The 22,965-nt window shown below is 48.2% G+C and overlaps 3 protein-coding genes across 4 annotated transcripts in view; 1 reads left to right on the top strand and 2 right to left on the bottom strand.

Moving 5' to 3' along the window:
* LOC129353613 (heterogeneous nuclear ribonucleoprotein Q-like) overlaps window positions 1–2,324 on the bottom strand; it is a 14,315-nt gene extending 11,991 nt beyond the window's left edge. For both annotated transcript variants that reach the window (XM_055022970.1, XM_055022969.1), the window contains exon 1: window positions 2,147–2,324. In XM_055022970.1, the coding sequence (XP_054878945.1) occupies window positions 2,147–2,149 (3 nt within the window). In that variant the 5' untranslated portion in view covers window positions 2,150–2,324. The remainder of the gene's footprint in view (window positions 1–2,146) is intronic.
* A 1,025-nt stretch (window positions 2,325–3,349) lies between these two features.
* bub1 (BUB1 mitotic checkpoint serine/threonine kinase) lies at window positions 3,350–12,444 on the top strand. The gene is given in 28 exon segments (XM_055022968.1): window positions 3,350–3,537; window positions 3,647–3,706; window positions 4,510–4,651; window positions 5,192–5,237; window positions 5,240–5,356; window positions 5,359–5,386; window positions 5,637–5,677; window positions 5,755–5,813; window positions 5,881–5,930; window positions 5,999–6,015; window positions 6,018–6,182; window positions 6,269–6,381; window positions 6,499–6,683; window positions 6,760–6,800; window positions 6,870–6,965; window positions 6,968–6,988; window positions 7,053–7,160; window positions 7,242–7,320; window positions 7,485–7,563; window positions 7,671–7,839; window positions 7,916–7,982; window positions 9,284–9,852; window positions 10,290–10,390; window positions 10,527–10,688; window positions 10,775–10,932; window positions 10,999–11,176; window positions 11,926–12,032; window positions 12,102–12,444. Coding segments are annotated over 28 exon segments (3,177 nt in total). The 5' UTR covers window positions 3,350–3,514; the 3' UTR covers window positions 12,298–12,444.
* Window positions 12,445–13,285: 841 nt separating this feature from the next.
* Window positions 13,286–16,575, bottom strand: hey2 (hes-related family bHLH transcription factor with YRPW motif 2). The gene is given in 6 exon segments (XM_055022986.1): window positions 13,286–14,042; window positions 14,254–14,332; window positions 15,226–15,309; window positions 15,377–15,411; window positions 15,414–15,436; window positions 16,235–16,575. Coding segments are annotated over 6 exon segments (750 nt in total). The 5' UTR covers window positions 16,291–16,575; the 3' UTR covers window positions 13,286–13,569.
* Between the last annotated feature and the right edge of the window lie 6,390 nt (window positions 16,576–22,965).

Genomic DNA, 22,965 nt, shown 5'->3' with positions numbered 1-22,965 from the left:
ATTTCAAACTTATCACTCTTATGCATGGGAGTAGCTTTCAGCAAATAAGCAAATTTCCCTTGGGGATCGATAACGTATATTCTGATTTGATTCAGAAACAATTTTTCTATTCAAACTGTCTAAAGATTCAGTTTAAACGATGAAACTGATGAGGAAAACAGTTGCATAAAGTTGTATCACTTGATATTTAAACAATATGGGTTTACACATAGGCCTGTCGCAATAATCAATAAATCACATGATGAATTATGAGCTCAGTTTCAATTACCATGACTTATTGTTTTTCTCTTTCTACAAAAACTAGATGATAAACTTTTCCTTCTGCTGCTTTGCTAAACCGAACCACAAAGTTCTGGAGAACCAGGTTCACCTAGAGGTCAAAGGTGAACCAACAAAGGCCTCACTGTTGGTTTAACGCTGGCAGGCCGTCCTATCAGACATTATGATAATAATAATTCATCCTTCACTTCTGGAACTGCAGCAGATTTATGGCCTAATTAAAGGCTGCCAGTCAGAATCACTTCAGTCCTCAACATGCCTCTGACTTTTAGTTATTTCTAATAAAATGTGTAATGTGAGGTCAACATCTGTGAGGAAGAGCTGCTCCTCTTCATCAGGTGAACTCTGGAGCCGATCAAATCAGATGTCTGAGCTCCAGAGAACAGGAAGTACGAAAATATTCAACCACATCAAAATTCTACGTTATTAAAACCTCCAGCTGGAATAAAGACTAATAAGATGAAAAGTACAAACAGTTTGACCTGAAGCTGATTTAAAACTTCATGTTTTCCTGCTGCCAAAACAAATGATTAATACAACCACCTGCCTCCAGCTGCTGCTAATCACACCATCATATCCACAACACCAGGCTCTTGTGATGGATTTACAGGAAGATCATCAGAAATCAATGAAAATAATCTAATATTTACTTGTTTTCATATACAGATGCATCAAAAATGACTGACCTGACATCAGTGTGCTGCACTTCATGGATAAACTTGTTACATTTTAAAGAAGTGTGTCTTCATGTTTCATGCTATGAAGTTGTCTCTAGATTTTATTAGTGAAAATGTAGAAAATAAGAGTAAGGCGATTATTACAAGTGAATAAACTGATATTCACTTATTCATATGTATACTAAGTGCTAAATGGCTGAAACTTCAAAAATTACATTAGGTTTTATGACACAAATTATCCCCAAACTTTTGTTCTCTTTTTATGTTGCAGCCATATTCCATTTAACCTATAAACCTGATTTTAGCGTCTGTTAAAGGATATTATATTGATTAATTTTCTGATCAATTCGTTTGACAAACATTTATTCTGAGTTTTGATTAAAACCTGTTTTAATCTGAAAACGACAGGCTGACTTTTTAATTCAGACACCTGCTTAGGAAGCTTCATGATGTAAATTCTTACTCTGTTGTTGTTTTCAGTCAAATTAAGGTCAGAGTTCAGTCAGGGGCCGTTTCAGTGAAAGCAGCAGGATTGCTGTTCAGCATTTTACAAACAGATAATATTTTTTTGTTATTTTGGAACTGATTCAACTTAAAAGCGAAGTCTCCATGACAACAATTCCAGATCACCTTTTATTTACCGCTACTGCCAACTGGCCAATCAGAGATCGCCTCTGGAGGTGTGCTCTGAATAAATGGACTGTTGGCGCCACCGTTCTGTTTATAATGTTAGAAACTGAGCTGTTTGTTCATAAAACGGGTTATCTGCCCAGGATAACTGAAACCGAACATGTTCAGCACGTAAACCAACAGATATCTATGCACTGGCAACAGTTAGAAGCATTTATAACAGATAAACTGAGGGCTGGAGCTGCCTGCTGGTTTCCTCTCACAGCAACACGCCGTTAGCCGGAGTTAGCCGGGAACGCAGGCTTCTGCAGGCTGCAGGCCTCAGCATCACACCAACCTAAGCAAACATCCTCATCTCCTCTTCAGTGCTTCATTATAATGAGCTTTTATATAGCTGAAGTTACCTCATGTTCTCTAGCAGTGTCACATTACTAGAATGGAACCGTTTCACCGCTTCAAAATGCCGGTTAGCCATCAGCAGAGACCGGAGCGAACAACATCTAACACCGGCTCTAGCTAAATACCCCACCTCCAAAAACCAAGTCTTTCCGGGTACATACCATGCGGATCTAACGTTGAGTGCACGATGCTGACCCGCTGTAGTGATGGTGGTCCGAATTAGGGAAGAATACTGACCCGGTTCTGTTCACTTGGTTTCCTTTTTTCACCCCAGGTTAGAAAATGGCGGCGAGGTAAAGTCCCGAGGTCCGCTTCTTCCCTTTTAGAGAAACGGGGTTTCTGAGGGGGGGATTCAGGGCTGCTCCGGTTTGATTCATTTGTGTTACAGTGGCGGGAAACGGAGCCGGTGATTGACGTCACTGTAAATCCCAGTTAATGTAGTAATAACACACTAACACATGGTTAATATGTAACTCATAAAACACGGTAACCATGACTTAATGGTCATAATAAGGTTAAAACGCAGTGATGCACCACAACACTACCCCCCAAATGGTAAAAGCGAAGCACAACACAGTAATAAAGTTACAGACAATAACTCAGTGAACAGTCAGAGGACAGACTCAAAGTCAGTTCATCCGATCGAGGTTTTTGTAGTTATAAAATATGTTATGAAACAATGTAAGTTTACATTGACAATAAAATAAACTGGTTAAATTTTATACTAAAAATTATAATTGTGATCTAAAATATCACTATAATAATTACATTTTTTTCACTTTTCCTCTCATCTTCCCTCCATCTTTCTGTCTCCTGTTCTTTGTCTGTTCTCCCCAGTGCTTTTATCACAGTTTTCTTGTGTTGGTTAATAGTTGGATGCACCATTCATCGCCTTCCATGAGCACAGCCTGCTGGAAGCTGCTTCTGAAAATATTTTTGGTGAAATCAACAGTTTTCTAACTTTTAAACAACTTCAGTATGAGAGCATCAAAAGGAAAGACAGGACCATCTCTATCTGAGGGCTCCACCAGATGTTACCACCAGTGCCTGGCTTAAAGGGAAGACTTTTGAAAGTGAAAGCTTGAAAAGTAAACAAAAAGTCTTGTGTCAGGAGGAAGGACAAGTTATCTGTATTTTATCATTTACTGATTAGTCCATGAACAATTCATGACTGTAACTTTAATTAAAACAAATAACTGATTAATTCCATCTTGACTTAATATATTTTACTTTGTGATTTTTTTTTTTAATTTTGGTTTAATTTAAGCTAGTTTTGTTTGTACTGAAAATAACCTCCGCAACACTGTACGTCACTTCCTGTTTCTCCTCAGGGGCGTGTCTTACATGCGTTGTTGGACGCTAATTGGTTGAGCGCGAAATTTCAAAATTAACAGGAATAGAGGCAGCAACAGGAATTGTTATTGTAGTTAAAGTGCTAATAACAGTTCAAAATTTACAGAGTAATATAATCTTTGCTTATCCATAAGGTGAATATATTAATAGTGAGCCAAGTTTTAGCCCGAGCTGAGATGGATATCGCTTCGCATTTACGGTAAAAACACTAGCCCGAGTTAGCCTCCGGTAGCTAATACCAGCTATTAGCTGTGTTTCAGATGCTGGGCTTTTCCTCCTGAAAGTTTTCTCTGTTTCCCCTTCTTTAGGTGTTTTGAAGAAAGTTTGGTCTCCTACAGCGGAGACGACCCGCTGGATCCGTGGGACAGGTAATTCTGCAGGTTTAATCTGAACCGAGGCGGATGAGTAATGAACTTGATTTCTAAATCAATTTCTCTGCAGCTTTAATAGTAAAATCTTGTCCGATCTGATGAGTTAATTAGGAAGTCTCCTGTGATTGTTGTGGAACAGTTTGGATTCCTGACGGCTTTAATCTGGAGGTGGACAAAATGGGTCTCAGAAATTAGAAAAGACGCCAAAATTTCTGAAAATTAATGATTTTATTTGTCATCAAACAGTACAATTTTTTATTTCAGTGAAGGTTTTGGGGTAGCCCTGATTCAGTGTTGAACATATTTATATAAACAGACACATCACAAACAAAAACACAAAGTGAAATATAAAATATAACCCAGATTCAGCAGAATTTTGTACATAATAATGCAAGTTTGTTCTCTCAGAAACCAACACACTTTAATTTTATAATGATCCCTCAACAGTAGAATTGGAAGATATTTTAAATAACCAAAATAAAACATAATGACCAAAATGGAAATGTAACCACACACAGGCGAAACCACAAATAAAATGGATTATGATGTCTCAGTGGAAAAATTGCATGAGAAAATATTACTCATTTGATTGGAAATCAAGCTCATTTTAATTCATCATGCAATTAACTGTTTATTGCTACAGGCTAAGGAAGTTCAAATGACTTTGCACAAGCTTACATAAGTAAATAAGAATGTAATCTAATAAATAAATACAAAATCAGTTGACAAAATATTTGTCTGCTGCCCCAGAGAAACGTTGCTCGCTGTGTTTTTGACTTTTCTGTTCTGGGCTCCTGCAGGTTTGTGGCCTTCCTGGAGCAGAGGCAGCCAGCAGGGGGCAGCAGTGAGATGTCACTGGTGTTTGAGGCACTGGTCCAAAGATTCCTCAACATGGATCAATATGCCAACGACGTCCGCTACGTCAACTACTGCATCAGATGTGTAAGTCAGACTCATTGTTCCGGCGCTGAGCAGCAGGACCGAGCCGCTCATCCTGATTGGTTCAAGGCACTTAGAGCTAACTAGAACCAGTTACAGCTAGTTTCCAAGGAGTGAGTGTGTCCTTTAAGTTTACTGCTGGAGAAACACGGAGGTGTGATTTAGTGAGTTTTAGTGAGTTCTTGATGAATCTGAATGTTCTCATGAAACCCAACCAGCAGTTTATTAATCAGATGAAACCAATTAAACCAATGAATCCAGTCACAGATATACTGAACTGAAATCGTTCCTGGAACCAGAAGGACACTTCTTTGCTTCCTTTCTTTGTTTCTTCCTTACTTTGTTTCCTTCAACTGAGTTCCTTCCTTCCTTGATCCATCCTTTCATTCTTCCTTCCTTCCTTCTTTAGTATCTTAGTCTTCTTTTGTATTTGCAGATTTAATTGAATCGTGTTTTCATGATAAAGGTCCGGTTCTGTTGTCATCCTTGGCGCTGGAGGCTGTGTTGCATTGCTCAGCTTTCTATGGACACCCTGTCTTCCAGGCGAGTTACTGCACAGACCCCGCCACCCTGTACGCTCACGTTTTCAGTCGGGCGTCGGCAGCAGGACGGCGGCTCTGTACCTGGCCTGGGCTCGGCACTTTGAGCAGAAGGGAATGAAGGATCAGGCTGACGCTGTTTACCGGAAGGCTCTGGAGAACCAGGCCCAGCGGCGGACAGGCTGCTCCACGAGTACAGGTGAGTACAGCTACAGCGCCAAACCAACACTGTTTTTAGAAGCAGCTAATGCTAAAGCGCTACTCCAACATGGCATTAAGGAAAGCTAATGCTAAAGTGCTAACCTTAAATGACATCTTTCCTTTAAGGACTACAATCCTTGAGCACAAATTACATTTTAAGCTGAAAATTAGCTGTCCTGTTAGAGTATTAGCAGATTAGCAGAGGTTTGCAGAGTGTAGCTTATGCTGATGTGAAGTGTGACCTGCAGGCAGTTCCAGAGCAGAACCAGAACCGAGGCTCCAGTGTCCGGTGAGACTCTGTCGACCGATTCTCTCCTGACGCCTCGTTGGATCAGCTGCTGATTCTTCCTGTGTTTCATTGGACAGGAGCCCGAGTCCCTCTGCAGAACTCCCAGCTGACCAATCAGATGTCTCCCCAGAAAAAGGTTCCTGTCAGTTACGTTTTCCAACCTTAGCACCAGTATGACCCACTAAACCTCTGGTTCTGTCCAGGCCGCCGCTGCTTCTCCATCCAAACTGCCTGTGAGAAGAACCGTCATGAGGTAAGTCCTTTGAGCTCGTTAGTCCTGGTCTTAACGAGGCGTCCGCTCACTTGTGGTGCGGTCCGTAGCGTGTCCCGCGCCGAGATGTCGGGACGCAGCTGTCCAGTCAGGATGCCGCCACCCTGACAGTCTCCGAGTACAGCGAGGACGCGTTGTACCGCGACGGCGCAGAGTTCTGCTTTGAAGAGGTCCGGGCCGAGAAATACTTCAGGAAGATCCGGGAGAAGCAGGAGCGGGAGCGGAGGGAGAACAGTAAGAACCTGGCGTCCCCTGAGACAGGAAGTGACCCGTTTCTCTGTGAGACAGGAAGTGACCCGTTGCATGTGTTGTCCTTGCAGTGCAGCGGCAGCTGCGGCAGCAGGAGCAGGAGGTGCAGCGGCTGCAGAGCATGCTGCAGCAGGTCAACCAGGGCCTGCAGGCCTGTGGAGCATCTCACTGCCCAGCGCTGCAGGTCACCATGGAGAGGGAGCGCTGCCCTCCTCTCTGCCTTCTGTGTTTCTGTTCCTTCCTCTCTCTGTCTCATCATGTGACCTTTGACCCGGGTAACCTGGTGATGTTTCCCCTCCAGGCCTCTGCTGCTCCCTCCATCTTCTCCAACCTAAGCCTGATCCAGGAGGCTGCCGGTTCCGGTTCTGAGACGACCCGCCCCATCCTGTCGGACTGCAGCGGCGCGGCAGAACCTCGGGCTGCCGGGTCGTCAGCCCAGAGAAACCCGGACGCCCGGCAGCGCGGCGACCTCGGCGCGGCGCCGCTGTGAGTACCTGATGACCTCTGGAGGGGAAACTCACACGGCTGCCTCTAACTTTCGACCCTCCATATTTCCCATCAGGCATTGCGGTCTGGTACCAGAACCTGAGGACAAGCTTGACGGTGAGTCCTCATCGCCCTCCTTGTTCTTCCTGCTCTTCATCCTTCTCATCATCCTCTTCATCGTTCCAGTGTCTCAGGGAGGAGCAGACATTTTCTCCCACGCCACGCCCAACTCCTCTCTGGGCTTCGTCCAGGCCACGCCCTCCAGGGCTCTGCCGTCGCCCACCTCAACACACGGGAAGCCCTGGGTGAGTGCCTGCTTCTGGTTCTGGTTCTGCTTCTGGCTCTGGTTCTGATCCGTTGTTCCTCTAGGCGTCATCATGGACATGTTCCAGGCTCCGACCTTCCTGGAGCCGTTCCAGGGAGCCTCCATGCTGCAGCAGGCCGCTGCAGAACCCGACCCGGACCTGGAGACCGGCGGTAAACGTTCTGGATCTGTAGAACTGCAGGCCGGTTCTGGTTAGCCCGGTTCTGACCCGTTCTCTCCTTCATTGGTTCCAGTGGTCCCGCTGGTACCGGAGCCGCTGGCCTCCGCCCCGTTCACTATCTTCCAGGATTATGAAGACAAAGAGAACAGCAGGTAAACCTTCCTCCTCTTCCTCATCATCAGAGGCTCCTTAAAGAGACAGTACCGTCCTTGGTCCCTTCCTTCCTTGGTCCTTTTCCTCCTGTTTCAGTTTTGGAAGTTTATGATTTGTAAGCATGGAGACACATGGACTGATTGGATGGTTTTGTTTCCTTCAGCGCCATGGTTCTGGTTGAGAGGTCCAAACCGGCCAGGGCTCTGACAGAACTCGGCGGGCCGAGGCCGGACAGACCCAACGTGAGTGTCAGACAGTTATTGGGAATCTCGGGCGGTTCTGGTCCGGGCGGTTCTGGTCCGGGCGGTGCTGGCAGTTGTCGGGCTGAATCCCTGTCCTTGTCCACCAGCAGACGCCGTCGGAGCTGATCCCAGACGAGAGCACCGTGTGGGGCGCTCGCTTCAACGCGCTGGCCGCCTGTCCCAACAGCACCAGCGACTTCGCCCCGTTGGCCCAGTTCGTCTCCACGCCGTTCACTCACAAGACGCCGTTCGGCGGCTGCTTCTTCCTGGCTGAAGGTACCGGCAGAGGCTCCGCCTTCCCCGCCTCCATGATGCTTCACTGGATGAGGCTCTGATTCTGATGTTCCTGCAGAGAATCACGGAGACGGCGGCGACGCTGACCAAAACGTCTTCGTCAGACGACAGACGAAAAAACTCAGGTGAGCCAACATGGGTCACGACCTCTGGGAGTGTCACAGAGGCACTACAGTGGGGTAGTGAGATTTTTGACTTGATATTTTTGTATTGAAGGTTTTGACTTTAAATTCACTTTAACATGAATCCAGCATGTAACAAATCGATAGAGGTGTGATCACATTGGTTTGTTTAAAGTGTCACTAAAACCCAATTTTTACAGATAAAGTGTCTAAATTAGTACTTAAGGATCTGATCTCCATGTTTCTGTTTACATCTGGACATTTTCCTGTAAATGTGTTGAGTTCTGCAACATTTGGCCTGAAACAGCCGGAGTGCTGCCCACTTGTGGTAGAAGTGTGGTACTACAGTTGAATTTCCAGATGGGTTGCTGTGGTGCAACTAAACCGAGCTTCCCTCTGACCGCGAACGTCTCACAGCTTCCCTCTGACCCGCGAACGTCTCACAGCTTCCCTCTGACCCGCCAAACTCTCACAGCTTCCCTCTGACCCGCCAACGTCTCACAGCTTCCCTCTGACCCGCCAACGTCTCACAGCTTCCCTCTGACCCGCCAACGTCTCACAGCTTCCCTCTGACCCGCGAACGTCTCACAGCTTCCCTCTGACCGCCAACGTCTCACAGCTTCCCTCTGACCCGCGAACGTCTCACAGCTTCCCTCTGACCCGCCAACGTCTCACAGCTTCCCTCTGACCCGCCAACGTCTCACAGCTTCCCTCTGACCCGCCAACGTCTCACAGCTTCCCTCCGACTCATAAGAGAAAAGATTTGTCATTAATTTCTTTTTTTGAAAGTTGCTCGTCATTTTTTGTGAAAAAGTCTTGAAAGAGTCTGAAAATTTGCTAAATATATCAACAATAGCTAAATTGTTTTTCAACTGCCCTGACCTCAGTCCTGTTCAAAGGTCAAAGTACATTGAATTTATGCGTTGAACCAAGTTTCACCACATGGTGGCAGTGCATCCGATCGCATCTGTTGCCTCAAGCGACATTTTCATCATATAATATTTATTCCACCAAGCAGTCGTATGTAGCTGATTTTTTTAAATAACAGTCCTACTTTGTTAGCATTTTGGCACTAGCATGCTAGTTGCTTCTCTAGCTTAGCAGCTACATGCTAAGCTGTTAGCAGTGACCATAGCTGGCTGATCGCTGCTGCAGAAGCAGAAATTTATGTGAAATGAGCACATTAAGAGTTTTCATCAATGAACTCGCTGAGTGAGCAAAAACATTTTAAGAGTTTGTGCAAAATCATGTTTTTTCTTCAATAAAGAGGTGAAATAAAGCAGCTGTTGGTTTTTGTCCCTCAGCCCCATCATGGAGCAGAGTCCACCTGATGACGCGGCGGCGGCTGGCGCGCCGCTGCTGCCGGCCTCGGCGCGGCAGGGTACCATCATGGCCGACGGCTTCGCCTCCTCCTGCCTCAGCATGACGCAGCCGCCGCCCGCCCTGCTGTCCTTCAGGGACCAGACGCTCGGCCCGGCCGAGGCCTCCGGGTCCAGCCCTCTGCAGAACCCGCTCAGGCCCAACAGAGAACCGTTTCAGATCCTGGAGGACCCGGAGAGGCCCGGCAGCCCAGAACCAGATCAGAACCGGCTGGGTGACGTTCCCATGAGCCCGCAGTGCGCCCCCACGGCGAGCTGCCTGGACATCAGGAGTCCCTGCCGACCCGGATCGTCCAGCGGCCGGGTCAGAACCCGGGACGTCCCCATGAGCCCGGCGGCGCCCAGCGGCCTCCAGCTGCTGTCTGATCCCTGGGACGCCGACCGGATTTCGGACCTGCTGTCCCGACTCCACCCACCGCTGACCTCTCACCCCTGCTGCTACAGCTGGCCCTGCGCCGTCCCCAGCATCGGCCCCAAGAAGACCCTCAGCATGGGTAGGACCAGCGGGGTCAGAGGTCACAGCCTGAACCGCTCACATAACACACTTTATGAGTCAAACCAACATAAGCAGCAAATAAACAGCTGAAAAGTGTGGCATGCGGCTGTTTTTATGGTGAGAAGTTCCTGCTGGTGTCCAATAAAGGAGCTCAGGTCTGATGTGGTCGGCTCACAGCCAACACGGTGGTGGCAGCATCATGCCTTGGGAAGACGGATGGAGCTAAACGCAGGACGTTATGGTTTAGATCAGAGCAGAGTGGCCTAGTCAAACACCTGATTTGACTAAGAATCTGCAGAAGGACATGAAAGCTGATGACATAAACCCGCTCCACACTTTTCAGATTTTTAGCATTTTTAACTGATCTAATAAACAGAGGAGTTGTGGAAACTTTGAGTAGGACCTTCTCAGACGTCCTGCTGTCCCCCCCTGCAGGATCGTCGTCCCTCAGAGTGGACGCCGTCCTTGGACAGGGAGCCTTCGCCACGGTCTTCCAGGCCACCGACCCCGTGACCTCTGACAGGATGGTGCTGAAGGTCAGGAGGGGGGCGTCCCGCACCACTTCCTGCTCTCCTTTCCTCTGTCCTTGGTTCCTTCTTCAGCTCATATTCCTCGCTTCCTTTTATTTCCTTATTTCCTCCTTTCTATGTCTTCATTTCCTGTCTTCTGCAGGTGCAGAAACCGGCCAATCCCTGGGAGTTTTACATCAACACCTGTCTGGACGCCCGCCTGCCTCCTTCTGTGCGCCAGCTGTTTGGCAGCATCCGCTCCGCTCACCTGTTCCTGGACGGCAGCATCATGCTGGGGGAGCTGCACAACTACGGCACCCTGCTGGTGCGTCCCGCGCCGCCGCCGTTGTTTTCCTCCCATAACGCCGTGTTGCTGCGGCAACGCTTCCTGTATTGTTTTTCTCGCTGCAGAACGCCGTTAACTTGTTCCGGGCGCAGAGCGACAGGGTGATGCCGCCGGCCCTCGTGCTTCACTTCGCCGTCTGCATCCTGCACACCGTGGAGCAGCTGCACGCCGCGCGCATCATCCACGCCGACATCAAGCCTGACAACTTCCTGCTGGGAGAGAGGTAAGTCCGTCTGCCGGTTCCGGTTCTGGTTCCGGCCCGTCTGATGCCGTCGTCCCGCCCCTCCAGGTTCCTGGAGAACCGGTGCTTCGACGCGGACGCCGTGGACCCGGCCTCGTCCTCATCGACCTGGGGTCAGAGCATCGACATGGCGCTGTTCCCAGAATGCACTGCGTTCACCGCCAGGTGTTTGACGTCCGGCTTCCAGTGCACCGAGATGCTGAGCGGGAAACCCTGGAGCTACCAGGTAGAGGGCGGGGCTTTGACGTAAGGGGCGGGGCTTTGACGTAAGGGGCGGGGCTTGACTGCCTGTAGAGGAGATTCATTAATTCATCAGTGATGAGAAATGAAAGAAAACTGAGAAAAGTTTTTCACATTTACTTATTTGTGATGTTTGCATTCATTTTTTCTCAAATGTATTTATTGTTATATTTTATTATTAGGTTTTATTTAATTCTTATAATATTGTTATTGTGACATTTGGTAAAACCTTCTCCATCATTTTATTAACTATATTTATTATACGTATTTACATTATTATTTTTATTTTTTGATTATTTTAATCATTATTTAACATTTGTTTTATATTTCATCACTTGGTAAAAGTTCATAATTTATTTATGTAAATTTTTTATCTTTTCATGTAGTTCTTAATAATTAATATTTTATTAATATAATTATATTTTCATGGAACTGGACACATCTGGTCACATTTCTATAATAGCACTTCGAAGCGATGAATCCACTGCACCGATTGGCTGAGCTGTGGCGGTCCGACCAATCGGATGCTTCCCTGTTAAACAGCCAATCAGTTAAAGGCAGTCTGAGGCAAGGTTGATCTTTGACCCTCAGAATGATTTCTGAACTGGATTAAAGAGTCAAAGCTGAATTATTGGTTGCAGATTAATTCTGGATCAGAGTGAACTCCGGGTTCTGGTCATCAGAACCACCAGAACCCAGACCAGGTGTGAATATAAACCTGCTCTGTGTTTCCAGACGGATTACTTTGGGATCGCGGGAACCGTCTACTGTCTGCTGTTTGGGACCTACATGCAGGTCGTTAATGAGGGCGGCGTCTGGCAGACCAATGGCATCTTCAGACGGTAACCCGATCACCCTCCGGTCCCTCTGGACCCGGCCCGGTTCTCCTCTAACCGCCTCCTCTCCTCCAGGAAACCCCACGCCGACCTGTGGCTGGACTTCTTCCACACGCTGCTCAACGTGCCGTCCTGCGGCGCGCTGCCCAGCCTGCAGGGCCTCCGGCGCCGGCTGGCCGCCGTCCTGCAGCAGCACTACGGCAGCAAGCTGGCGACGCTGAAGAGCCGCCTGGTGGTGCAGCTGCTGGAGAACCACCGGGCCCGCAGGTGATCCTGTGGGGAACGGCCGGATCGACAGACTGCTTTCACTGAATCACACATTCTGTAAATATATTGTTTTTTTTATGGGCTTCATTTTGTAGAGCTGTGAAATGATTCTTACATTGTTGATGACAATAAAATGTTGGAGTCTTGTTGAGTTTTGTTTCTGCTTCAAAAGGACCTGAGTGGCAGCATAGTGTCCCAAACGCAGATGTTTCAAGATTTGGATCATAAAAAATCAAGAATTTAATCTTAGATGATTGTAATATTTTAACAGATCAGTAAAAACTGCTATGGTCATTAATGTGCTGATGATTTTTGTTCCAAACCAAATTAGTCTGTCGCAGCGAGCACCAATTGCTGCCATGGCGATAACTGGGAGCTAATGCTAAAGCGCTACATGGAGGAGCGTCATCACTGGCGCTAATGCTAAAGCGCTACATGGAGGAGCGTCATCACTGGAGCTAATGCTAAAGCGCTACATGGAGGAGCGTCATCATTGGCGCTAATGCTAAAGCGCTACATGGAGGAGCGTCATCACTGGAGCTAATGCTAAAACGCTACATGGAGGAGCGTCATCACTGGAGCTAATGCTAAAGCGCTACATGGAGGAGCGTCATCACTGGCGCTAATGCTAAAGCGCTACATGGAGGAGCGTCATCATTGGCGCTAATGCTGCTGATTAGCAACATGGTAATTCAGGGAAACAAAGAATAAAGTTCATGATGCACTTATTTCAATTCAAATTGTGCTTGAAAGCTCACACATTTATTTTCATATTATTTACATTTCCTATAAGTTCATAAATATTGAGTTTGTCCTGAGGCCTTTTCTCATAATTTGGATCCGAGTCGCGTTCAACACGCCTGTTGATGCTGTGAGTTCAAACCCTCAGAACGTTTCCTACCGTTTTATTTTCTGATATGTTCACTGGAGAGGAAACGGAAACGCCTTGAAATGTCAAAAACATGAATTTAAATGTCTAAGCAAATAATTCATAACAGTCAAGAATCAAACTTTATTGAACTCAAAGTTTACAAATCAGCCAAGTGTTATTGCGACGTTCTTCTCTGGACTTAAACGTCTCAGCCCGGTTCTGGTTCTGATTCTCCGTCGCAGAATTTTGGTTCAGAAATTGAGGAGAAATTTCACATTAAAGCTGCAAACAGATTTTAGATAAACTGAAAAACGGATGTGAAGGCGGTTCTGGTTCTGGTTCTGGTTCTGCAGATCAGAGAGTCGACCATCAGAAATGGACAGAAAGTTCTACCAGGGTCAGAGGTCATAAGGCCCCCACCTCGGAGCTCCAGGGTCGGTGGGGGGGCTGTGAGGAAGAGGAGGAGGGGAGGAAGGACAGAGGGGCGGAGAAGGAGAAGAGGGGGGCAGAGAACTGGGGGGGCAGCAGGGAGGAAGAGGAGGAGGAAGGTGAAGGAGCACTGCAGGTCACGCTGTGCTGCAGCAGGTCCCTCGGCCTCTGGGGGGCGCTGCAGCCATGCGCTCCGTACGGTAGCGGGTACAGCGCCGCCTCCCAGTGGCTGTAAGGGGGAGGGCGGGGCTGGAGGCGGGGCTGCAGGCGGGTCGTCATGGCGGCGGCGTCCCGCTGGTCCGCGCAGTGGCTGAGGTGGGCCAGCAGGCGGCGCCGCAGCGCATTGCAGGAGTCCAGGGGCTCCACGGTGCTGAGGTAGCAGGACGCTTCGCTCACACACTCCCTGAAGCCCAGAGACAGGAAGTCCAGCGCCAGCACTTCCTGCTGACCTGACCAACACACACGGCCATTTTGAATTAATTCACTTTTACAGGAACAGAAATATTAATAGACAAACCAGTTAGCCAAACGGCTAATGCTAAAAAACACCTGAAGGAATAAAATTACATGACATCACTTCCTGTTGAACATTTATCTGCTCTCATACAGGAAGTGTTCACCCCTCTGCAGGAAGTGGCAGCTCTGCGTCGTCGTGATTACCTGTCCCTCCCGTCTGCAGCGTCCTCAGATGCTCCACAGTCATCTGCAGGATCTGGGCTTTGTCCAGTTTAGCAGAACCCTGCAGGAAGCGGCGTGGCGCCGTTAGCCGTTCTGATGCTAACAAAATTATCTAAAAGCATTTTTATTTAAATTGTTGTCAGTTATTTCCCTCAGCTGCTGATTGACTGTTGAAACCAACAAATTTATAGATTTATTCTCGTTTCATTTAATAAAAAAATGCTTTCAAAGTTCTGATTTCCACTTTTCTTCCAAAAACATATTTCTGGAGTTCCTCAGGGCTCCATTCTCACGTCCCTTTGATTCATGGATCCATTTTTCGCCTCAGAGGGAAAATATTTGAGAAATAAAAGGTTCAGTTTGTCAGAAAACTTAATGAAAGGGTCTGAGCTGCAGATCCAGATTCATTCTGCAGATAAAATCCAGAAAAAATTTACAACCATTTAGGATTTCATCTGATAGTTTAGCTCTTTTTGAAAATAGAAAGTCTGACAATTAATTTATAAATAAAGTAATACATTTAATTTATTAATAAAGAAATAAATTATTTATTCATTATAAATAAAGAAATAAATTATTTCTTCATTATTTATAAAGAAATAATAAATATTTCTTGATAAATATTTATGCAGAAATATTTTTCTTTATTTATTTCTTTATAAATAAATAGCAGAAAAATAAAAGATAGAAAAATTTTGTATTTTTTAATTTTGCAATAAAAACTGATTTAAAAAAAAATTAATACAAAAATCATTTTAAAATAAATTTCTTTTCGATGGGCGACAGATGACTTTATGAATTGTACAACTAAAATTAACTGGTAATTTAGAGATTAAAAGTGTGATAAATCCTAATTAAATTCAGAAAATGTGATTATTTTTTGTTTTGCTGCATCAGAAACATGGGAGCTGAGAGGTCAAAGGTCAGTACCGTACTCGTACTCGTACCGGCGGCCTGTCTCTGCCAGGCCGCCGGTACGAGTCGCCGTAACTCCGCCAGGCTGCCGTTGATCCGATTCCTGCGCCGCTTCTCGATGATCTGGAACCGACAGGAAACTGAAGCAGCGCCAGAGCCTGCGGACGCGGCCAGGCGCCGGCCGACCTACCCCTCTGCGCCGCTTCCTCGCCATCAGCTGCGCGCTGGAGACACGAGTCCGACCGGATCCCTGCAGAGGAAATCCAAAGATCACTGGAACCTGCAGCAGATTCTCATCCATAATTTCAGCAGGAATCTCAGAATTACTGAATACTTTCTGCAAAAATCACACATAATAATGTTAAAGGTTCTCCAGGGAGGTTAGAGGTTCTCCAGGGAGGTTAGAGGTTCTCCAGGGAGGTTAGAGGTTCTTCAGGGAGGTTAGAGGTTCTCCAGGGAGGTTAGAGGTTCTTCAGGGAGGTTAGAGGTTCTCCAGGGAGGTTAGAGGTTCTCCAGGGAGGTTAGAGGTTCTCCAGGGAGGTTAGAGGTTCTCCAGGGAGGTTAGAGGTTCTCCAGGGAGGTTAGAGGTTCTCCAGGGAGGTTAGAGGTTCTCCAGGGAGGTTAGAGGGTTCTCCAGGGAGGTTAGAGGTTCTCCAGGGAGGTTAGAGGTTCTTCAGGGAGGTTAGAGGTTCTCCAGGGAGGTTAGAGGTTCTCCAGGGAGGTTAGAGGTTCTCCAGGGAGGTTAGAGGTTCTTCAGGGAGGTTAGAGGTTCTCCAGGGAGGTTAGAGGTTCTCCAGGGAGGTTAGAGGTTCTTCAGGGAGGTTAGAGGTTCTCCAGGGAGGTTAGAGGTTCTCCAGGGAGGTTGAGGTTCTCCAGGGAGGTTAGAGGTTCTCCAGGGAGGTTAGAGGTTCTCCAGGGAGGTTAGAGGTTCTTCAGGGAGGTTAGAGGTTCTCCAGGGAGGTTAGAGGTTCTCCAGGGAGGTTAGAGGTTCTCCAGGGAGGTTAGAGGTTCTCCAGGGAGGTTAGAGGTTCTTCAGGGAGGTTCTCACCCCGCAGGAAGCCTCTCATGGCCCGTCAAGCTGCTGTCCTCACACGGCCGGTGCATGGCGCCTGGCGGCGGGGAGAGCCGCCGGACTCGGACCCGTCAGAGTTCCGGAAGTTTTCCAGAATCAGGAATCCGCTTCGGATGTCCTCCAGAAATCAGAACTTCTCTCTCGGATCTTCCAGCGGTCCGGGCTGACGACCTCCCTCTCTTCATCCTCCTCCTCTTCCTCTGCTGCCGCAGCGTTCCCACGGAGTGACTCAACCCTGTGTCTGCTTCAGAGTAAGAGTGCGACAGAAAGGTATGGAAAATGAAAAGTGCCAAATTTAATCATCCCTGAAAATTCACGCAAAGAATTTACTATTTTTGTTAAAAGTAAAATTTTTACATCTTTATACTAAAACCTTCCAAGGAGGACGAAGAAGAGGAGGAGGAGGAGGAGGAAGAGGAGGAGGAAGAGGAGGAGGAGGAAGAGGAGGAGGAAGAGGAAGAGGAGGAGGAAGAGGAAGAGGAGGAGGAGGAGGAGGAGGAGGAAGAGGAGGAGGAAGAGGAGGAGGAGGAAGAGGAGGAGGAAGAGGAGGAGGAGGAAGAGGAAGAGGAGGAGGAAGAGGAGGAGGAGGAAGAGGAGGAGGAAGAGGAGGAGGAAGAGGCAGAGGAGGAAGAGGAGGAGGAGGAGGAAGAGGAGGAGGAGGAAGAGTAGTAAGTTGCTGTCCTGGCAGTGATGAAGGTGAAGACGTGTCGGAGACGCCGTAATCTCCGAGCACTTGAACGCCTCACACTGGAGGAGGAAGATCTCCCTTCATCTTCATCGCAGCGGCTCAGCGCTGCTGTCGACACACACTTAAAACCCTCCAGAACCAGAACCGGGCCGAGCAGAACCAGAGAGCTGCTGCTGATCTAAACACACTGGCCTGATACCAAATAAAGAACGATCAGATCTGAGAGAATGAATACAAATGTCACATGAAAACAAATCTTTAATAAATCAATCAATTCAAATTATTTTTTATTCCCATGAAAAACTTCCAGTTTGCTTCTTATTTTGGGTTTGACTGAATGAAAGTCAAAATGTTTCGTCTTTTCTCACATCAGAAAACACTTCCTGCCTTCAGTCCTGTTTTAATCCAGCAGTAGAAGCAGATCTGAGTCATTTTGGTCAGTAGATTTTCATGTCAGAGTCGTAGTTTTGACCCGTGTTCCTCCTGAGCTGCGGCCGCAGACGGCCCTCGCCCCCCACTTTGAGCCCCTGGGTGTTCTCTCTTCTCTTTGCGGATCATTCCGATGTTTTCCAGCTGGCTGTCGATCCGCATTCCTCTGGTTATCTGTCTGGGCCTTATCAGGAACGCCGCCATCTGTTTCTGGTCACCAGAACCAGAACCGGGCTGATCCAGCAGATTCTGCTCTGCCTGAGTCTCAGCTCAGCAAAAAACATTTCTTTACGTTTGTCGAGACAGTTTTGTTCATAGCAGAGCTAACCTTTAGCTTAGCGCTTTGCTGTGAATCATTTAGCGCACTTCGCTGCCCCTAAATAAATTGTTCAGTTTCAGTTGGATGAAATTAAACTGAATAAGTTAATAAGTTTTGGTCATTAAGGTTTCATGCTCTTATTTTGAAGTTTGTTTACTCAGTTCTGTTTCCTCTCCTGCAGTTAGAAAAGTAAAACATTTCTGAGAAAAAAATTAATTAACTTTTGAAATTTGCTAAAATAAATTAATTTAAAAAAGAACATATTTTAGAAAAATTCCAATTTTTGCTCAATCTCAGAAGATTTCTAGAAAACTTCTGGGCATTTGTGAGGTTTAAAAGTTACAAATGTTCAACATTGGAAAATTTTTAAAGTTTCAAAAGTTGAAACGTTCACGTTTTTTATTCTTCCTTTTATTTTTCTCTTCTATACAAAATCAGCTGTGTTCATTAAACATCATGGTTCAATTTAGCATTTTAGCATTAGCTTTTGCTAAATACCACTGTGGTGTAGCGTTAGCAGAGCTAATGGTTATGATTAGCGCAGCTAGCTTTACAGTTAGCATTGCTCACCACAGGTAACATATGTACAACAAGAATCGCTCTTTATTTTATAAATTCAGTGTTTCTCGGCCGAAGCGGATCCGCCGTGGGCCCCTGCGCTCGCCGTGGGCCCCTGTGCTCGCCGTGGGCCCCTGCGCTCGCCGTGGGCCCCACCGTGGGCCCCTGTGCTCGCCGTGGGCCCCAGTGCTCGCCGTGGGCCCCACCGTGGGCCCCAGTGCTCGCCGTGGGCCCCACCGTGGGCCCCAGTGCTCGCCGTGGGCCCCAGTGCTCGCCGTGGGCCCTGTGCTCGCCGTGGGCCCCAGTGCTCGCCGTGGGCCCCACCGTGGGCCCCAGTGCTCGCCGTGGGCCCCACCGTGGGCCCCAGTGCTCGCCGTGGGCCCCAGTGCTCGCCGTGGGCCCCTGCGCTCGCCGTGGGCCCCAGTGCTCGCCGTGGGCCCACCGTGGGCCCCAGTGCTCGCCGTGGGCCCCAGCGCTCGCCGTGGGCCCCAGCGCTCGCCGTGGGCCCCTGCGCTCGCCGTGGGCCCTGTGCTCGCCGTGGGCCCCACCGTGGGCCCCAGTGCTCGCCGTGGGCCCCTGTGCTCGCCATGGGCCCCAGTGCTCGCCGTGGGCCCCACCGTGGGCCCCAGTGCTCGCCGTGGGCCCCACCGTGGGCCCCAGTGCTCGCCGTGGGCCCCAGTGCTCGCCGTGGGCCCCTGTCTCGCCGTGGGCCCCAGTGCTCGCCGTGGGCCCCACCGTGGCCCAGTGCTCGCCGTGGGCCCCACCGTGGGCCCCAGTGCTCGCCGTGGGCCCCTGTGCTCGCCGTGGGCCCCAGTGCTCGCCGTGGGCCCCAGTGCTCGCCGTGGGCCCCACCGTGGGCCCCAGTGCTCGCCGTGGGCCCCACCGTGGGCCCCAGTGCTCGCCGTGGGCCCCAGTGCTCGCCGTGGGCCCCTGTGCTCGCCGTGGGCCCCAGTGCTCGCCGTGGGCCCCAGTGCTCGCCGTGGGCCCCACCGTGGGCCCCAGCGCTCGCCGTGGGCCCCGCCCCGCCGTGGGCCCCAGCGCTCGCCGTGGGCCCCAGCGCTCGCCGTGGGCCCCGCCCCGCCGTGGGCCCCGCCCCGCCGTGGGCCCCAGCTCGCCGTGGGCCCCAGCGCTCGCCGTGGGCCCCGCCCCGCCGTGGGCCCCGCCCCGCCGTGGGCCCCAGCGCTCGCCGTGGGCCCCTGCGCTCGCCGTGGGCCCCAGCGCTCTCCGTGGGCCCCAGCGCTCGCCGTGGGCCCCAGCGCTCGCCGTGGGCCCCAGCGCTCGCCGTGGGCCCCGCCCCGCCGTGGGCCCCGCCCCGCCGTGGGCCCCAGCGCTCGCCGTGGGCCCCTGCGCTCGCCGTGGGCCCCAGCGCTCTCGTGGGCCCCAGTGCTCGCCGTGGGCCCCAGCGCTCGCCGTGGGCCCCGCCCCGCCGTGGGCCCCGCCCCGCCGTGGGCCCCAGCGCTCGCCGTGGGCCCCTGCGCTCGCCGTGGGCCCCAGCGCTCTCCGTGGGCCCCAGCGCTCGCCGTGGGCCCAGCGCTCGCCCCCAGCGCTCGCCGTGGGCCCCAGTGCTCGCCGTGGGCCCCAGCGCTCGCCGTGGGCCCCAGTGCTCGCCGTGGGCCCCCGCGCTCGCCGTGCTAATGTTGACATTTGTTGAGCTTTCCAAATGAAGGGTTTGGGAAAAAAGAATCTCCTGGACTTCCTCTGGTTCCACTGGTTGGTCTCATCTGGCCAGTGTCAGTCAGTTCATCGGGCCAAACTTTGACTAAGCTGCTGGTTAAAAACGGCATGAATCCATAAGAAGGTTTTTGTTTTGATGTGCAAAAATGGGAACACAGAGAGAATCTGAGTTTAACAGGAGGAAATGATCCAGAAATAGAAATTAAACCATTTTTCATTTATGTTGTGAAAAGTGTTTTTTTTCCCATTAAATCCGTTTCTCTTTCCATATTGTGCAGTGGCGGAGCTAGACTTTTTTCCAAGGGGAGGCCAAAGGCTGAGCAAGGCTTTATCAGAGGGTAAATATACAAATGATGAACGAAAGGAAACAAATATTTTCTCACACACTCAAATTAAAATGGTTTATTTAACTAAGATTTGCCATGACCAAACAAGATGTTAAACGGCTCTATGGACCAGTGAACATGTAAATGTAAACTCAGAGCCCAGAATATGATAAAAACAAATTCTCAAAAATAAATAAATAAATAAAACTGGCTCCAAATAATAAACTGCAAGACAATACCACTATAGCTGACCAGCATTACCCTGGTGGTATATATAAAGATTTGAGAAACACTGCTATGGTCAAATAAGCTTTGAATGGAACAACATACTGGAAACTCAAAGCCAGGATACGTTCAACAGAGCATAATTCTCCGATTTTGGTGGGAAGAAGCAAAATGTTTCACAAAATCATCCATGTTGAGGGTATGTGCCCTCCTTGACTCAACACTGAGAATGCCAAGATGACTTAACCTGTCATCAGCCATAGTTGTTCTAAGGTGGTTTTTGATCAGTTTTAGAGAAGAAAAAGTTCGCTCACAGGACGCAGTACTGACTGGGATAACAACTGAAATCTTACAAAGTCTAAAAAGCTCATGAAAAACCTCTTTATAAGGTTCCAGGAACACAACAAAGTCAAGTAAAGTAGAGGGTCTCTCTGACCCACCTCATTCTCTTCTCAGAAGAAGCCGTCTGGTTTGGTGAACCTCATGTTTAAGATCTTCTAGATCTGACTCAAATGTCTGTCCAAAAGCATACAGTGTTTCTTCTTTCAAGAATGATGGGCTTTTTGGGACTAGAGACTGAACCCCTAGATTATCTCACAATTCTTCTGTGAAAAACGCCTCTCAAGCTCAGCTGTGAGACAGTCAAGTATCTGATAAAAGACACCTCTGTTAAAATCCTCATTACTTTGGTCACTGTGCCTCTGTCCTACAGTAGTCATTACCAGTGAGTCCAAAAACCTGGAACTGGTCTTAGGCTGTGTCTTGCTGAATGGCAGGGTGCTGATTGTGCAGCGTTCTACTAGTTCTTGAGTGTCCCTCAGTAGTTCACCAAAGCAAGTTTCACTTCTGTAGCTTTTCAATGTGTCTGTCAGATTGCTAGATTGAAGCATGTCAGACAGGATTTTGATATCCCCAGGCACTTTACAAAAAGTAACTAAAAGTGCTATAAACTGAAAATCAATCTGAGCCAAAAGACCCTTTGCTTCCACTTTTCTATCCCCACTGTTATTTTCAAGGGAAATATCTTGCAGAAGCCTCAAAACCGCTGGAAGCCTGTCTCTCACATTGCGACATGCCAGGTATCTACATGCCCACCTAACATCTATTAGTCTCTGGAGCTCCCTAGGCTTCTCTTGTGGATTCAGCTCTTTTTGGACAGCAAGCCACTTGGTGTGAACAGCAGAACCAGTTACAAATTTATAAATATTCTGAAGAAGAGAAAAAGTCTTCAGCTTCAGGCACTGACTTTACCACATCAACAAGAACGAGATTCAAACAGTGTGCGTTACAGTGTACATAAAATGCAAACTTGGCATCGTTTTTAATGCGTGCAGCAACACCTGAATGCTTACCACTCATCACAGAGGCACCGTCATAACCCTGTCCTGCAAGTTGTTTCTGTAGTCCAGACCATGCTTCTCCAGACACCCTACTATCATTTTTGTCAAATCCCTCAGCATCCAAGCTTTCTGCTGACTGAAAGTGAAGGAAGCTTTCATGTATGGCACCACTGTAATAGTAACGAACTACTAAAGATATTTGTTCTTTCTTTTGTAAATCTCTAGCCTCGTCTGCCAACACACTGAACACCTCGCTTTGTTTAACTTCAGCTATGATTTCTTTTTGAACCATTTCAGCCAATCCCTGCAGAATCTCATCTTGGATTTGGTGGCTAGTATACTTTGCATTGCCATGTGCATCTAACCTTCTCTGTACAAAGGGGTCATGCTTTGCAATTTCATTCAAAATGGCTAAAAAATTGCCTTTATTGTCAGAGTCATCAGACTCCCTGTGACCCCTTTGTGCAATATTTTGAGATGCTGTTAATAGTAACACCTCAGCAAGTGTTTTAATGTATTTTTTATTTTCTTCAACTTTCTGTTTCCTACCCTCATTTAAGGCATCAAGAATAGATCTGTTACACTCGTTGACCTTTTTGTACTCAGTCCAGGCATACATTGCATTTATGTGCTGCTCTGATTGTGAATGAACTTTAAACCCAGCATCCTTAAACAAGGCTTTTTTCCAGTTGAAAAAGCCTGCTTCAGATGTGAAGGATGATTCTGTATAACTAGGGAGGGAGAAATGCCTGCATGCAAAACAGTAACTGGCATTTTGAGATACAGAGTACTCAAGCCATGGATTGTCTTTGTACCAAGAGCTGTTGAAAGCCCTTGTTCTTGTTCCATGCTGAGTTCTTGGGAAGTTTGACAGACATGGCTGAGCTGGACCTTCCGCTTTAGTTCTTGAGATGTCTGGAATAAATATTAGGTAATTATATTAATTATTTTAAGAGTATTTTTGGACAGACATCTCAATAAGTTAAGTTGTAATTAGTTAAGTTTCTGTAGCATAACATGGATAGTGTGTGCCTACCAACAGGTGCTTCTGGTGTGCAATAGGTTGTGCTGGGTGGGGGCAGTTCAGTGCCATTTCCTTCTGCTTCACTGTCTTCCTCCCCAGAGTCTGACTCTGTATCACCCTCATC

This window comes from Poeciliopsis prolifica, unplaced genomic scaffold (genome assembly GCF_027474105.1).
Source record: "Poeciliopsis prolifica strain line A6 unplaced genomic scaffold, Auburn_PproV2 SCAFFOLD094, whole genome shotgun sequence".
NCBI lineage: Eukaryota > Metazoa > Chordata > Actinopteri > Cyprinodontiformes > Poeciliidae > Poeciliopsis > Poeciliopsis prolifica.
This window is presented reverse-complemented; position numbering and strand designations above follow the sequence as displayed.